We start from the raw sequence: 17,266 nt of genomic DNA, 5'->3' as shown, positions 1-17,266 counted from the left end.
GTGATGGTCACGTCGTCAACGTCGAAACAGCAAAAGTAGTTTTCAAGCTGACCGAAGTGCGCCCGAAGCCTTGTCAGTACTCAGTCTAGATAAGTGAGACTTGTAAGGTGGAGTAGACCGGCGTGCCTTGCATTAGAAGGAGGATTTCTCGCTCTTGGACGGATAAGGCTTAGCGCACCTTCACTAGCGGCGCGCTAGCTCCACAGCGGGAACGAACCAGGATGACGATAGTGGGGTTTCTCAGCTACGCGTCCGAATATCTGAAGCTCTGCCTACCAACTGGAACCGTTTCCTTCGGAGCGCATACCCTCAATTCACTGTGTTGCAGTCGCTGACGCTAATGAGACCCAATCCCCCCGCGTTTTCCCTGCCGCCGCGCGGGGCTATCGGTCACTAAGGCTGGGAGCTGCTGCTGTTGCCTGTACTGGGGAACTGCTTGCCTCTGCCTGGCCTCACCTGCCTGCACGCGTGTTAACAGTCGCCGGCCACGCCTAGTCCTTTCGCAAACAGCACCGCCTGCCCTCTACCGTCATGACCGCGCCGGACAACGACACAGTGCAGCCTGTCGCTGCAGACGAGCCGCCAACCACCGCCTCTGCCTCGCCGCCGCGCCGCGACTCGATTGAAGACGCCGACGCAAGCTTCACCCGCAAACGCCCCCGCCTACACAGCGGGAGCAACAGTCTATGCGCTATGCCTACCGACCCACAAACTCCCGTCAACACCGCCATGTCGCCCTCGGAAAAGCAGGTAGAAATGACAATACGCTCACACCCGCCCTCTTCTCCGGTACACGGTGGAGATGAGGACTACACCAATCCTGACAACTTCCTCGAGGCTGCTTCTCCTACCCCGGGCCAGTCTCCAATACTCATTACTAGTTCCGAGGACGAGCGCGGGAGTCCGCCCATCATGATAATAGACGACGACGACGATGAAGCAGATGCCTTCTCCGTGCAGGTGGACGCAGAAGATTATTTTCGCCGGTTCCCCTACGCACACCACGGGAGTTACTCCACGGTTGTTCGCGACCTGGCCAACCACGTTCAAGGAGGTAAGTCATGTCTCACATCCATTAAACGCCTGCGATACTAAAATGTTTCAGTTGACAACGACATCGATCCCCACTTCTTTCCCAGCATTTCGCAATGGCTGACCGATCTACCCGAGCCTGGCCCCCAGGTAGACTTACACGGTTTCTATACGAGCAAGGCCATGTTTTGGGACGACCTCGCTGGACTGGTGCACAATTTGCTCTCACGCAGGGCTACGTTTAGCCACCATTTGGATGATCGTCGTGCGGGCGACATGTTCTACGCTTTCCTCAGTGCCTACATCAGGGCATGCTCCCTCCTCCTCCTCGCCGACGTATGGCTACTCTCCCAACCCCGTCCCGGCGAGATATATTCTTTGCCTCTTCTTAGTCAGAAGCATATACGAAACTGGTATACCATTCTTCGCCCGGACAAGGCTCCTGCATTCGCTATGGTGAGCAAAGAATATTCTGTCGATGTTCGCAAAATGATCGGATTGTTACAAAAGGATTTTATGGCTGCCAACGGTGCCCAAAATATCTTACGGCTATCCAGCGAGGCCTTCCACCGCGTGCCATTGAACGTGCAAACCCAGATTGCGTTGGTTGCCGCCCCGGTCCTGACTTCATTGGGCGGCTCGATGTTCCAGGATCCTAGCCCTGCGACTGACCCCAATCGCTCCGAGTTCTGTCGCGGAATATTGCAATTCTTGGAGAAATACATGGACGACCTCTTCGACTTGAGTAGAACCACCGATGCTGTCTCCGCTCGAGACTTGATTCAGTACTTTCACGCGCTATTATTTGAGCTCTGTCTCTGGGATAAGGATATCGAATCGGATCTGGTGGACAAGTTCCTCGACTTCAGGAGCGTAGATTCGCCGACGACTTCTTCTCCGACCGAAGTCGATCGTACTGGACCCGAACACCAGTATCGCGATGAGCCTCAGTACTTTCCAGCTTTAGTCGCCAACGCTTGGAAGTTCAAGCTTCTGCGCCGATACCTCACCAAAGGTAAGATGGATCTACGCGTCATGAGTATAGCTATGATGGATGTTTCCTTGGTAGAGATCTGGAGACAGTACAACAACCCCGATTCGACAGGCGAACACCCCGTCATGCGATATCTAGCCGACTTTCTGCTTTATGGGAATGTCGTTGACTACATTGTCAGCGTCGACTCACACCCGCAACTGATCGCGCGCAGCGGTAACATCGTTGGTTTTCTTGTCGTAACTAGACGTTGGACAGATGACCAAGCGGATGCTATCTGGAACACCGTTGCCAATAGTCCTGACCCTCGTGTCGTTACCGCGACACTGGCCATGCTTAGAGCAATCATGCACATGATGAGGCCTACAGATCACTTGTACTTTTGTACGAAACTTTATGAATTGCCTATCAGGAGCTACACCGTGGATATTACTCGATTCCTGCGGGAGCTGGGCCCAAAGATCCTGGAGAAAGCATCACCGGAAGATTATGCTGCGAGAGAAGATACTGCTAGGCCATGGAATGTTTGCACCCGCATCATCCGCGACACAATGTGCCAGGCGGATACGGACAAAGACATGTTAGACCTGCATCACGAGGCTGCTAATTACCTGTCAGCTCTGGCTCCTAATGTCTCTGTTGAAGAGCGCCATTCCATCTACAGAGATTGTGCGGATCACATTTACAGTCATTCGACGAAAGCGACTGGAAGCGCAAAAGTCATCTACGCGCTCGCCGCACCAATCCCTTCTGAAGACGAGAATTTTTTCCAAAAGAATCAGGATGTCACACGCAAGATTCTGGATGAGATCGCATGGTTTGTCGAGACTGAGAGGAATGCCGACTCATCCCTACGTCAACAAACAGCTCTATGCTGCAGATTGGAGCTTCTAGCACTTATGATCTGTTGCGCTGGGTCAGCCATACCCGTTGAGATGTATGAGCAGCTGTGGGACTACACAATCGGTACACGTGCGCTATCGAACACTACCAGGGATTTGGCATGGGCGCAATTATCCCAGACGCTCAAATTCGCCCCGGACAACAACTACTGCAGACAACTTGTCTCTTCCCATATGGTACACATGAACACCGGCATTTACACGAATGGCATGTTCGAATTTGTTGCCAGCTATAATTTCCCGATGAAGCGGCAGCTTGTGGGGACTGATCAAGGAGAAAAGGGTGTGTTACAGATCCCCGGTGCAGACGTGCTGTGGTCCATGGTTTTATCCTCACCGGAAGGCACTATTGAGGATCGCGCCGCCCGTCTTCTTGCCAGTCGCTACGTACAGATCAACGAAGCCGATGGCGTTATGCTAGCAGATGTGGAAGCCGCTCATGTCGTTCTAGTGGAAAGATGTATGCAGGAGATGCATTCGGCATGCAGGCTCATACGCGCTCAATCCTCCAATGGAGACTTATCGAATATGGATGTCACTGCAACTGAGAAGATGGTTCTTGAGAATGAAGAGCGTTATCGCAGGATCATTAACTTTCAGAAACTACTGCTGGAGAAGATACGCCACAAACCAGAGTTCAACCGAAGTCGGAGAGCAGATTCCAAAGTCGACGAAACAGACATGCCTTACGGTGACGCGATCGCGATCCGGTTTCAGTGCGGCAACGACAGGCAAGTCGTGATGATGGGTGCGGATCATACAGTAAACGACCTCTACCAAAGATTATGTCACGTATCGGGATACACCAAAATCAACCTTTTCGCAAAGGGTCGGCGGCTCAACATCACTGAGATGTCGAACGAGAAGCTTAATGGCGTCGACTTTGGGGGACAGCTATTAGTACAAAGGGCACCAGACGCGGAAGTCACTCGCCCGATGCCCGGACAGGGTACGGGGTCTTCGGTGTTCGAATCTACCGTACTCAAGCATTTCGACGAACTGTTCTCCTTAATGGACTCTGATGACAACATCAGTCAGATGGTAGGTACCCGTTCGAGATCAAGATGCATTTCACTAACACAAGCAGCTATTCGATTACTTGAGCTTCTTTCCGGCGCGGTATGCTTTTGCAGAGAGCGTCGTGACCGGTGCGGCGCTATCAGAGGAGCTCTTCCCTCCAGGAAAGTTCTATCAGGCGAGATACGCCGCTTTGGCTCTCGAGGCGAGGCTGGCAGAGCAAATCCGTCATGTGCGTTGGTCCGACAATACTTATTGATACAGTTGTACTAACGAGCTAGAAGTCTAATCTGGACGAGAAGTTCCTGGGCCATGCCATACGCCAGTTGAACGAGGCTCTTCTCAATCCTCGGCTCATCAGCGACAACATCTCGAGCTTCCAAGAGCTGCAGCTTGCAGCGGTACTCGTGCATGCTCTGTTGGAGTTCCTTAGAGGTAAGTTCCACACTGGCGCGTCTTATATCACGGTTCATGGCTCATGTTAAGCAGAACGCCCTTCTCCCGCCGCTTCGGCTGCTTACTTCTCAGATGGCGCACGGCTCGGAAACCGCCTTGTGACGATCCTATGCATGGCACTGGAAACAAATGAAGATGCTACCGTAATCCAGGATTGTTACGGCACTATCCTAGAGGCCTCACTCCACTCTCGAGTTATCTGGGAAGCGTTCGTTGAGCATCCTCAAACTCCGCGACTCCACCGGGTTCTACTGTTGAGCGACCCCAGGCAGTCTGTGCGAGAGCATGTCGCTCAGAAGATCACATCCGTCTGCGGCGGCGACCTTCCATCCACATGTCCGATCACTAAAGGCGAGATTGCCACACAATTCTGGGCAGTCATTTCCGAGCTCATTCCGGGCTCATTGTGCGTTCCCGCTCAATCACAGCAACTGTTCAGCATTGCCGAGCAAGTCTTCCGGGCGAAGGACGAGTACAAACGGGACGAACCTTCACTCCGACTTTACCTAACATCTTGGAGCGACCTGCTCTTGGATCACCAACATCAGGAATTTGTCGGCCGGGACGACATCGACCGCGTCGTTTTTGGGCTTACGAAACTCATACTGTGCTGCATACTGTCACTCAAGTCTTTTAAGAAGCCTCTTGGTGCAGGCGACTTGATGGAAAAGATCTTCAGGAAGTACATCTTTACGAAGAGGTAAGTCACGCACATCATTTCCATGTTTCGCTTGTTCGCATTGACCTCACCTCAGTTTTGCATCTTACTCTCTCTTCTTTTAGTCAAGTGACATACTGACATGGCCCAGCTCCTCTACTGCAGTGGTCAGCGCAGCCACTGCTCCCATACTAGAGTCTCACACAAGACATGAGATGTACGATCTCATGCTTGCACTAGCTGAGGATAGCAGCACGTACAATAGCCTGGTCAAACTTGCAGCAGACGTAGAGACCGAGGAGAATGAGCCAGCAATACCAACGCTTGCAGTCGATCGCTCCTTGGAAATACGCTCTAGCACAGGCTATGTGGGTCTGTACAACCCTCGTGCCATCTGCTACGCGAACTCGCTTCTCACGCAGCTCTTCATGAACCTCAATTTCCGCAAGTTTATTCTCGGTTTGGAGCTTCAGGAAGCCAGTGGCTCTCAAAAACTTCTTCTTGAGACCCAGAGACTGTTCACGAACATGCAGCATTCCTTCCGCAAAGCCGCGGATCCCCGGAGCTTTGCAGCTTGCGTAAGGAACTCAGAACTCATGCCAATAGACATCAGCGTTCAGATGGACGCAGATGAATTCTACAATTCCCTCTTCGATCAGTGGGAACGACAGCTCATCAAGGACGAGCACAAGCAGCAATTTCGCTCATTCTACGGAGGGCAAACCTTGAATCAGATCAAATCCAAGGAATGTGAGCATGTCTCGGAACGATCAGAGCCTTTTTTTGCAATACAATGCGATGTTTTGGGCAAAGCAACGCTACAGGAGAGTCTCCAGGCTTTTGTTAGAGGCGATGTCATGGAAGGCGACAACAAGTACAAGTGCGAGAAGTGCGATGGCAAATACGTCGACGCAGTCAAGCGGTGAGTCGCATGTGTATTTGGTAAAGCAAGAAGCTGACAAAATCAGGACCTGTTTCAAGGAGGTGCCCGACAACCTCATCTTCCACCTAAAGCGCTTCGAATTCGACCTGGCCGATTTTAGCCGTAGGAAGGTCTACGATTATTTCGAATTCCCACCGACCATTGACATTAGCGCATACCATGTCGACCATCTCAGTGACCCAAGCAAGCCAAAAGAAGCCGATATGTTCGATCTTGTTGGTGTGCTCGTACACACGGGCACCTGCGAGCACGGTCATTACTATTCTTACATTCGTGAGCGACCTTGTCCCACAGGAACCACGGCACAAACCTGGGTGGAATTTGATGATAGCAGTGTTGGGTCTTTCGACCCAGCAGACATTGCTTACAAAGCTTTCGGAGGCTTCACGGACGATTCATACAACCGCATACCAAAACAATACTCGGCATATATGCTCTTCTATCAACGCCGCACCGCTGTGGATGATGACCAGCGTGAGTGGGTCACTTCTGCAGACGGGAAAACGCTCAAGGTTCCCATGCCGCCAACTCTCCAGAAGGAAGTTGATTCTGCCAACGAGCTGTTTATCCGAGAATATTCCCGCTTCGACCCCAATCATACAAGGTTCGTGCGGCAGCTGCATGCTATGTCACGTACACTCAACCACGGTTCTTGCTCCGAAGGCCACACGCAGGTACGCCATGTTATCTTCAACCTACTAAGTCCGAGACGCTAACTTCCTACAGGAAAAGGACTCCTTGCAGATAGTACTTGCGCATCTAGGGCACATCGTCTGGCGTCATACAAATGCCGATATCTTCTCCGAGACGATACTGCAGCTGCGGCGGTCGGTCCTTCCATGCTCAACCTGCTGCAATATCGTTCTCAAGATACTCGCTACCGACGATATTGCCCTTCTCAACATGCTTCTTCGCTGCATGCATGCTAAAGTGCGGTCCCAGATGCGCAGCTTTTTTATTGACTGTCTCAAAGTCTTGCGAGAGAAAGAGCCCGCTCTGTACGGTCTAGAGGGCGCTGACAACGAGATGGATCTGGAATCTTCCACTCCGACAAACGGTATACTTTCAGAGATTACCGCTAGGTTACGTGCCATTGCAGACGAATCTTACATGGCCGTACGGGGCTGGGATGATTTCTATCTCACGCTGACTCAACTGGCCGAGATGGGCCACCTGGAAACCGGTCTTCTATTGGACCATGGCTTCCTGGTATTCTGCTTGAGGCTACTCTGCATGCACTCGTACGCTAGATTCCAGGACGACCAACCCGATCTCTGGAGGATCATAAGCAAGAAGTCGGGTATCTACAACAGGTTCATTGGATTCGTATCAGCGTTGCTCTCACGCATGAACACGAGTCTGCAACCTCTTCGCCACGAGCACGATCGTCTGTCTACGCTGGATCGGGAGACCTCGAGGTTTCCACTAACATTCCATGAACGACAAGTTCTGTACCACTGGGACAGCGACCTGAAGGCGATCGCGGTTCTAGACAAGGCCTTGGAAATGTTCGATGAGACAAAGTTGGAACACTTCCACCCGGGCGATATTGTCAAATCGATGCTCAATTGGCAGGACCCACAAGTCCAGACTAATCTTTTGAAGAGCATCTACGAGGGTGTCTCCCTCGAAGCCCCTTTCTGCGATTCTTACGTGAAAGCGGCACTCTCGTATTGCGAGAGCTCTCCGATGGTGGACAACGTTTACAAGATCGTGACAACGGTCTCGAAGGCGGTCGCGTCAGCCAGTAGAATGGACGATGATCGTGTACCAGGAGGCTTGGCGGTCCTAGATTTTGTTGGCGGTCTTCTGCAAACGAAGAATGCGGCCATCTTTCAACAAAAGCACCGACACATATTCTTCACATGGATCATCGCGAAAAGCCGCATATGGGCCACTCCTTTGCTGCTACACGCACAAGACAGTGTGCGAAAAGGTGCACATATGCTGGTCTGCGAGCTATACAAGAGCTACGAAGGATGGCCTCTAGATCTGGTGCAAATGAGGTGGAGAGTACTCCGCGAGATGGCCACCGACATGATGGATCGCATTCTGTACGAGAAGGATCACGGCATGCTCAAACCTCGTCTATCTCCTCTTATCGAAACTTGCCGGTTTCTCGTTCAGCAACTCTACGATCTGATCCATAGCGAGGATCCCGAATTGGATCCATATAGAGACGACACCAACGACAGCTCTCGAATTGCACACTGGACTGGAGAGATTGAGCCAAGGCTAGAGACATGGCCACAGGACGATGGACTATCAGCGGAAGATCTCTATGATCATTCCGACTTTGGTAGTGATTCAGAGACTGACAACATACACGATAACAACATGTAATTGTTGGGTGGCCTTCCGTCCGCCCGCAATTTACCCAGCTCCATCCGCTCATTATCTTCGCTTCTTTGTGGTATGGCGGCGCCAGCAGCGGCCCTTCAGCGAAGAGATGAGGCTCGCATTGTTACCAGATGAGCGAATCACGATTTCAACGAGATTTCAGGGTGGTGGGGATTGAATCATGGGCTTCAAGAGAGCATGAGAGTATATGCAGACGGTTTTTGAGCCCTGCACATTCCGGGTCTTCGACGGAGTCATTGATAGGGATTGATGCTTGATGTGGACTGCAGGTGATGCACCCTGGCATTGGCGTTTTGGCTTCGGTTCTTCATCATTCTTTGCTTTATTGTTCATGCTTGGGCGGCATAGCGTGGTGCTTTGGCGTACTTAGACGGGGGAAGTCTGTATATTAAAGACCAGGTATGATGATCACGCTTGACGACCTTCAGCCTCTTCACGACACAGCAAATAGTAATGATTATCACGCAAATAATAACATCTTGTTTCTCTACCGTGAAGCTGCCCGAGCAGTCGAGTAAGTCGCGGACTTTAGTTCCTACGAAGTCAACGTGAAGAAATTTGGAATGATTTCTCTCCCCCCGCATTTATCACAAAGTTGATTGACATTCAACATAGCAGAACGGGATTTTCATTGCGCTGTTGGCAGCGAAACCCGACAGTTCGCGCGCGGAGGGTCGGGGATTCATGTATCGATAAGCATCACGCTAGGCTTCGTCAGCGTGGTCGTCGCGCGTCCCACCTGCAGCAGCGACGTCATAGCGAGGTAATTGCGGAAGCTGCGGACAAGCTTTCCAACTATCCAAGCTGTGCGGTCATAACAAGGCGCCCCGGTCGGCTTTTGTGCCTAGGTAGTCTAATCCGATCTCCCGTTCTCTCTTCTAATCAGCGTTCGTCTATCCTTTGTACAAATCCTCAATCTCTTCTTCGCTTGCGACAGCATCCTGGGAAGCAGCACGCGACAACGATTATACCAGTCAACCGGCGCCGACACGACGATAGCTACGATACCGCACGCGATAACAAGCCCATAAACGCGATTGAAGCGATTGGAATTCGGTAATCACTCACAATGGCCAACAAATTGGACGCGATGAAGCCGCAGAGAAAGATCGAGCTCTTCTCAGGCTCGTACTTTGCGGCGTGTACGATGGGTGGCATAATCGCGTGTGGACCTACACACACTATGGTCACGCCGCTGGATTTGGTAAGTCGCATGCTTTTGCAGAGAGCGCGTGATGGCCTGGGCACTTTACAGGCTGTCAATTAGGCTTTCAGTTGCTAATTAATGTTTTCCAGGTGAAATGCCGCCGTCAAGTCGATTCCAACCTCTACAAGTCCAACTCACAAGCCTGGAAAATGATTTACTCCAAAGAAGGTCTACGGGGCGTGTTCTTCGGCTGGACACCAACCTTCATCGGTTACTCGATGCAAGGTGCTGGAAAGTACGGATTTTACGAGGTATTCAAATACCTGTACGGCGAAAAGCTGGCGCCCGGCGCACCGCAAACAGTCGTATACCTAGCTGCCTCCGCTTCCGCCGAGTTCCTCGCCGACATCGCGCTATGTCCTATGGAAGCAATCAAGGTCCGCATGCAGACTACCATGCCACCGTTCGCAAACACACTGAGAGAAGGCTGGGCGAAGGTGATCAAGGAGGAGGGTGTTGGTGGTTTGTACAAGGGCTTGTACCCTCTGTGGGCGCGTCAAATCCCGTACACCATGGTCAAGTTCGCGACATTCGAAGAGACAGTCAAACAAATCTACGGCTTCTTGGGTAAGCCAAAGGAGTCATACGGGGCCTTGCAGCAAACCGGTGTGAGCTTCCTCGGTGGATATATTGCTGGTGTCGGATGTGCAGTTGTCTCGCATCCCGCAGGTACGTTGAGAACATTGTGTAAAGACCCAAGAGTCGCGAAAGCGAGCTAACATATACTAGACGTGATGGTCTCGAAGCTCAACAGCGACCGAAAGGCTGGCGAGGGCGCTGGTCAGGCTATCGGCAGGATATACGGCAAGATCGGTTTCGGTGGCCTTTGGAACGGACTGCCTGTTCGTATATTCATGATTGGTACTTTGACCGCCTTCCAATGGCTCATCTACGATTCCTTCAAGGTCTATCTCGGCGTAAGTTGTTCACCCAAACACGTTCAAGGACATTGTGCTAATTATTTGATAGCTACCCACTACTGGTGGTCACTAAGCACGGCGCAAAATAATTATTACGCGTACGGTGTTTTTGGAGCACAACAGGAGCAAGTAATACCTAATGACGTTAATTATCTTCATCAATTCCTACCTTGTGTAAAGGACTATACAGGACATTGATTTCCAAAGGTGTGTCCGTGCACGACTGCCGTGATGTTACTGCTACCGTATGAACTGCTGCCGTATATGCTGGTAGACACTGGCCGAATAAAGTTTTCATTGTTTGTAGACCTCATGATATCGGGAATTCCATACATTGCCAGTAGCAATTCGACAGGACAGCTCCAAGTACGTGGTACGGAAGTACATGTGGAGATGGACGTAGAAGCATGAAAATGGTGAATCTTAGGACTGTAGCCTCTGTCGTTGACTGAAGGTGTGTAAAGCTGTTGGGGACTCCAGTTACTGAGCCATCACGCATGGAACAATCGGATGAAATGCAAATTGTTCAGTGGTCAAAAAAGTACATTGGTACTACAACTAAATATGTATAGAGATCCAGCAAACCAGGGTATGCCATCGTCATCGTAGAAAGGAAAGTCGTCCCGAGTATATCGCACTCAATTCATAGTCGCCTTCACTTAAAGCTGCGAGAGACCGTTAGCGTATGTAATGGAAAACGTAACTACTACCCAATGATCTAGACTAGACTGACTTGATCGTGGGAGCGAGGTTGAGGTCAGGCAGCTCGACGAGCGGGCCGTTGATCTCAGGAAGCTCGGTTTCGGGACTTACGTTGAAGTCGTTGCCGCTGGCGGCTTGGTTGCCGTTTCCAGCGCTGTTTCCGTTGCCGTTACCGTTACCGGCCTGGTTGTTGTTCTGTGAAGTGGATGTTAGTTGAAGTCGAGATAGGAGGGGTTGGATAGGTACTTACGCCATTGCCTTGGCCGTTGTTGTTGCCGTTGTTAAGGAGCGAGTTTCCGCTGCCGGCAGAGGCGCCGGTGACAGAGCCAGCAGTGGTGGTGATGCCGCCGACAAGGCCGCTGACGGTGCCAGTAACGCTGTTGAGGTCGACCTGGCGCTTGAGGACATCGCCAGTGAGGCCTCCAGTGGCGCCAGTGACGGTACCGGTGACAGGCTGGAGGGTACCAGTGACGGGCTTGAGAGCACCAGTGACGGGCTTAAGCTGGCCAGTGACGGGCTTGAGGGTGCCAGTAACGGAGCCAGTGGAGCCAGTAAGACCGCCGACGAGGCCGTTAGCAGTGCCGGTGACACCACCAAGGTTCAATTGACGCTTGAGAAGATCTCCAGTGAGGCCTCCGGTGGCGCCGGTGACGGGCTTGAGAGTGCCGGTGACGGGCTGGAGTTGACCAGTGACGGGCTTAAGAGCACCAGTGACGGAGCCAGTGGTGCCAGTAACACCACCGACGAGGCCGCCGGCAGTGCCAGTGAGACCACCAACGTTCAACTGACGCTTCACGGCATCTCCGGCAGCGGCTGCGACAGGCTTGACAGCATCAGTCACTGGGACGGTGGCGTCGGTAACCGGCTTGACGGTGCCAGTAGCAGTGTTGCCAGTGTTCTGGAGGGCGCCGGTGACTTGGCTGAGGAGGGAGAGGAGCTGGGTCTGGCTCAGCTGGCTGACGTCAAGGCCCTGAGTGACACCACGGCCAACGAGGCCATTGACAACGGGAACGTTGTCGGTGATGCCGTCGGTGGTAGGGCCAACAGTGACACCGTTGAGGAGACCACCCTTGCCGTCAGTGACGCCACTGAGGATGGTGCCAGCAACCGGGACGCCGTTGAGGTTGTCCAGAAGCGCCGCACGCTTTCCGTTGTTCAGAATGCTGCTGCCGAGGGGCTTGAGGTTGAAGCTGTTGCCGCTGGCAGCAGAGTTGCCGTTACCAGCCTCGTTGTTGTTGCCGTTGCCATTGCCAGCAGTGTTTCCGTTGCCGTTGTTCTGGCCGTTGCTGTTGCCGTTGCCCTGGATGAGATTGTCGTTGCCGGCACCGGGGTTGGTGACAGAGCCGAGGGTGCTGGTGACGGAACCAAGAAGGTTGTTGACGCCAGCAACCTGAGGAGTAGGGGCTGCGAGGACCGAGGTGGAGAGAGCAATGATGCTAACGGCGATGGAAGAACGCATGTTGGTGGTTGGAGTTTTGTTGGTGGGTGGGTTGGTGGATATTAAGAGGGATAAGTATTATTAGTCTATAGCGAACTGAGCGATTGGCAAAGAACTGAAAGAGTGTGGTAGGTGAGCTGGATGATGATTGTAGGTGGACTGCAGTATGGTTTATATGCCCTCACAGCACCCAGGTACTTTCTGATACACCGAGTCAGCACGTCTAGTCAATCGATACTCTCCTAGACGCTCAGGCCCAAGACAAGCCGCAATCGTCACCGGAGTGGAGAGGTCCTACACCAAGCCATACCATGGTGAGAAGACTAGGGCTACAGCTTGCCTAGTCATGGCGCACGCATTGGCGATCTTCATGAAAGCATCGCCGATACTGCCGTTGCTGATGAGGCTCTTGCACGTAGACCGCTCTGAAGCTTGTTGGCCTAGCTGAGGAGTAAGATTTGATCCTCTGGGGTATGGCCCACGCATGCTAGAAGATAAGGGGACTAGACCCTCATCCTTAGCGCATATCTCGAGGTAGATCCCGGCTTTCAAGCTTCCGGAACGCTACTCATGGGCTTGAGTAAGTCAGGTTGCGCAACAGTTGTCAAAGACACGTCTTAGTTCTCGCGGGGGACTCGAAATTGGGGCGAGAATCTGTAGGCGGCAGGACACTGCGGAAGTCAACGGTGATTGTGCTCAGATTGCCGTCTCATTAGAGACTCGCCTCATCCTGCTGGCCATCTGCGAGGTGGTGAGGCTCACGATGCATCTGTCTTGCCTCATCCAGTCTTCTGTGACCCTAGGCTTGCGTTGTATGGATGACTCCCCTGACGATCTGCACCTTTCATGACTTACATTCCAAGACGTCGATCTTGCGTTTTCGGAACATATGGTTCAGCGTCATCGGCAAGTTCTGTCTAGCGCGTTCAGGGCAGCCCAAAGCGGACGCGATGATCGACGCGGCTAACGGAACGAGGGAGATCAGCTCCACTCTTGATTGTCGTTCGAGCTGTAACGGCAGGTATCTCGATGGCGGGCAATAAGCTCGCTGATATCCCACTTTGCAGCTTTCCGGTCATCGATGCGAGCGCATTCCCATGTCATCCCAAGATAGCGGTAATGAACACTTGCCGTTTCGCCTGGTTGTTGGCAAAATCTTGCCGCTTTGCGCCGGTCTCCCATCTCCTTCGTCGATGATCGTCAGCTATCCAAGCTCAGCCAGCGCAGGTACCTGACTGTCCAACATGAACACCTGATCATCAACAAACACTCCAAAACACCGGGTCAGGGGAGAAATGAGCTATCTTGCGCGGAATCCATGCTCCCGGGAGCTGCGCAACCAGGTCACACTGTGCTCGCCCTGCATTACCTTTCCTTGGACATTTCCTTGGGTCACTGCGACCCCTTAACAAATCATTAAAGTTGCGGAGTTTGCCATGATGAAGCTGAGGCTGCAGGTGTAAGTGTGTGATGAAACAATCCAGGCGTGGTTCTCGACGCAGGATGGTCAATGCGTTCACGTGCCCAGCTGTCCGCACCTTTCTCCGAAACTCTTGACACTCACCGGCATGAGAGAGAGAAACTCAATCTTCACAGAAAAACATGGCAAGGAATGGTTCAAGGATTCAACTTGCCGCAACTTTACGGGAGATGATCCCGCATATTCTATTGTTTTTCGTATCGGAACTTTATGCCGTGCCTGTTTTTGCTTTTTCTCACTGATCAGGGACCAAATGTACCAGGATGTCAACAGCCTTGTCAAACTCAGATAACAGCTCATTCTACAGCCCTTGCCTTTAGATGGCCTTCCCGTCTTCCTCACTTGTTCCGTATCTTCTTCATGTTTTGACACCAAACAACCTTTTCACCACTTTGCACAGCAATTGTCCTCTCATGGCATCCAAGCTCGTGCAGAGAACATCACGTCTATTGATCTTCGATACCGCCCTACATTCAGCCTCCAAAAGACCACAGCCAGCTTTTACTGACGGTCCTTGGTCAGTAAAGGCTGGCATTGTGAGCTGATGAAGGAGACGTTGCACCTCTTACTGTTTACTCTATACCTCTACCACTCGGAACATTCGAGCACTCATTGCCATGTTGACATATCTTGAAGATGACGAACCTTGCAGTGCCGTTGCTTTTACAATACCCGGCATAGTTGCGTAGGCTGAAGTTTGAGGAGGATTCTTTTTCTGAGCATGGTGACACTGAACTCGTTACCGGTGTTGATGCATTGGGTGAGGATTTCCTACAGAGGGTTCGGGACAGGCGTAGACAAAGCCACGTGGGATGCTATTAGGGATTCGAAGAGCTTGCTCTGGGCCATGATGAAGGAGTCGCGTGGAAGAGTGTTGTCAGGTCTTGGGAGACAGAGCGCTGATCGAGAGGTTGAACCGCCGACGCAAAATCAAGCTCGAGACATATGGTGACGACAGCTTTGGACGAAGCAGAATGAATGATGAGGATGCCGAAGATCGAGTAGCTAAATCGATAGCATTGTGTCGAATATACAGATATTGCCCGCCCAAACTCCGGATGCGACTTTTACCCCAGCTGTAGCCATCAAAATATACATAGGTATGCAAACATGAGAGACATTCAAACGTGAAGATTACTCAGAGTCGGTAACGCAGCCTTGGCTAGCGTCCTTGACAAATCGCGCGTACTTGAAAAGCGTACCCTTCTGGTACTTCAAGGCGGGCGCGGTCCACTTCTTCCGCCTCTCTGCTAGTTCTTGCTCGCTGACGCCAATGTTCAGCTCGTTGGACTCGGAGTCGATGGTGATCTCATCGCCATCCTGAACCAAGCCGATAGGGCCACCTTCCTGTGCCTCGGGCACAATGTGACCGATCAAGAAGCCGTGACTACCACCACTGAAGCGGCCGTCTGTGATGAGTGCAACATCCTTGCCGAGACCAGCGCCCATGATGGCGGAGCTAGGCTTCAGCATCTCAGGCATACCGGGGCCGCCCTTGGGACCTTCGTAGCGGATGACAACGACGGTCTTCTCGCCCTTCTTGATCTCACCACGCTCGAGAGCAGTGATGAAGTCATCCTCAGCATCGTAGCACTTGGCCTTGCCGGTAAATTGGGTGCCCTCCTTGCCAGTAATCTTGCCTACGGAGCCTCCAGGGGCAAGGGATCCCCTCAAGATTTGCAAGTGACCAGAGGACTTCAGAGGCTCGCTGAGTGGGCGAATGATCTTCTGCTCGGCGGGGAAATCTCTGACGTTCTCCAAGTTCTCCTTGAGTGTCTTACCAGTCACAGTCATTTGGCTACCATCGAGAAGTCCTTCCTTAAGCAGGAATTTGAGAAGCGACGGGGTGCCACCGATATCGTGAACGTCGGCCATGACGTACTTTCCGGAAGGCTTCAAATCCGCCAACAATGGAATGCGGTCGCTCACGCTCTGAAAGTCGTCAATGGTAAGCTTGAGACCAACAGAGTCAGCGATCGCGATCAAGTGAAGAACAGCGTTGGTTGAGCCACCGGTGATGCTGATGACGACCATGGCGTTCTCAAATGCTTCGCGGGTAAGAATGTCGCTCGGGCGGATGTCCTCCTTGAGCAATTTCTTGATGGCACCACCCGCTGCAAGGCACTCCAACATCTTCGCCTTGGAGTTCGCCGGGTTCGACGAAGAGCCAGGTAGCGACATGCCCATTGTCTCGATTGCCGTGGCCATTGTGTTTGCTGTGTACATTCCTCCGCAAGCACCCTGCCCGTTGCAAGCGTGCCTGATGATGTCGAATCGCTGGTCTTCGGTGATTTCGCCCGTGATGAATTGGCCGTATGCTTGGAAAGCGGAAACGATGTCGATCTGCTGGTTCTCGAGGGTCTTCGCGCAGCCGGGCTGGATGGTACCGCCGTAAACCATGAGGGAAGGCCTGTTCACACGGCCCATAGCCATGATGACACCGGGCATGTTCTTGTCGCAGCCGGGGATGGAGATGTTCGCATCGTACCACTGGCCGCCCATGACTGTCTCGATGGAGTCTGCGATGATCTCGCGCGACTGCAGCGAGTAGCGCATGCCCTTTGTGCCCATGGAGATGCCGTCGCTAACACCGATGGTGTTGAACTGCATGCCCAGCAGTCCGGCCCGCTCGACACCCTCCTTGACCTTGTGGTTGAGGTCCATCAGGTGCATGTTGCACGGGTTGCCCGAGTACCAGACGGACGAGATGCCAACCTGGGCCTTGTTCATGTCCGTCTCGCTCATGCCGGTGGCGTACAGCATGGCCTGCGAGGCGCCCTGCGACTTGGGCTGGGTGATGTGCTTGCTGACCGAATTGAGCTCATTGTCGGCTTTGGCGGTGCGGATGGCGGAGCTGGAAAGCGCACGTCTGCAAGCAATTAGACTGGCGGGTCGGACGTGTGGTGGACTTGGGGACATACGCTGCGTGCCATTGCGGCCGCGGGGAGCACCTTGCGCGCGCGAGAGCACCTCCAAAGCGTGCGAGAGACATGGTGGGGGGCTGGCTGCTCCTCTCGTGGCGGCTGGCTGTTCCTGATAATTTATCGATGCGAGCTCGGAGACCGCGGGGACGGACGCTTCTCCGACTCCAGGGCGTTGCATCATCTCGTTCCTCATTGGTCGCTCTCTTCTCCCCACAACAGCGGCCATCTCTTC

General features: G+C 52.7%; 3 protein-coding genes across 3 annotated transcripts; 1 reads left to right on the top strand and 2 right to left on the bottom strand.

The window, feature by feature from the left end:
* Positions 1-531: 531 nt before the first annotated feature.
* On the top strand, positions 532-8,345 carry J4E83_000417 (uncharacterized protein; the record flags this gene model as incomplete). Its single annotated transcript, XM_049327379.1, has 8 exons — positions 532-1,054; positions 1,106-3,969; positions 4,016-4,177; positions 4,227-4,380; positions 4,435-5,101; positions 5,211-5,981; positions 6,028-6,676; positions 6,729-8,345. The coding sequence occupies 8 exons, from the start codon at positions 532-534 to the stop codon at positions 8,343-8,345; spliced, it is 7,407 nt and encodes a 2,468-aa protein (XP_049193524.1).
* A 2,868-nt stretch (positions 8,346-11,213) lies between these two features.
* J4E83_000416 (uncharacterized protein) lies at positions 11,214-12,651 on the bottom strand (the record flags this gene model as incomplete). The annotated part of the gene is made up of 2 exons (XM_049327378.1): positions 11,214-11,387; positions 11,443-12,651. 2 exons carry the CDS (start codon positions 12,649-12,651, stop codon positions 11,214-11,216), a joined length of 1,383 nt encoding a protein of 460 aa, XP_049193523.1.
* A 2,593-nt stretch (positions 12,652-15,244) lies between these two features.
* J4E83_000415 (uncharacterized protein) lies at positions 15,245-17,102 on the bottom strand (the record flags this gene model as incomplete). The annotated part of the gene is made up of 2 exons (XM_049327377.1): positions 15,245-16,979; positions 17,032-17,102. The coding sequence occupies 2 exons, from the start codon at positions 17,100-17,102 to the stop codon at positions 15,245-15,247; spliced, it is 1,806 nt and encodes a 601-aa protein (XP_049193522.1).
* Positions 17,103-17,266: the final 164 nt, after the last annotated feature.

The sequence above is a fragment of the Alternaria metachromatica genome, assembly GCF_023757995.1.
Source record: "Alternaria metachromatica strain BMP 0045 chromosome Unknown scaffold_1, whole genome shotgun sequence".
Lineage (NCBI taxonomy): Eukaryota > Fungi > Ascomycota > Dothideomycetes > Pleosporales > Pleosporaceae > Alternaria > Alternaria metachromatica.
The sequence above is the reverse complement of the archived record's forward strand: the minus strand, read 5'-3'. Positions and strand labels throughout refer to the sequence as shown.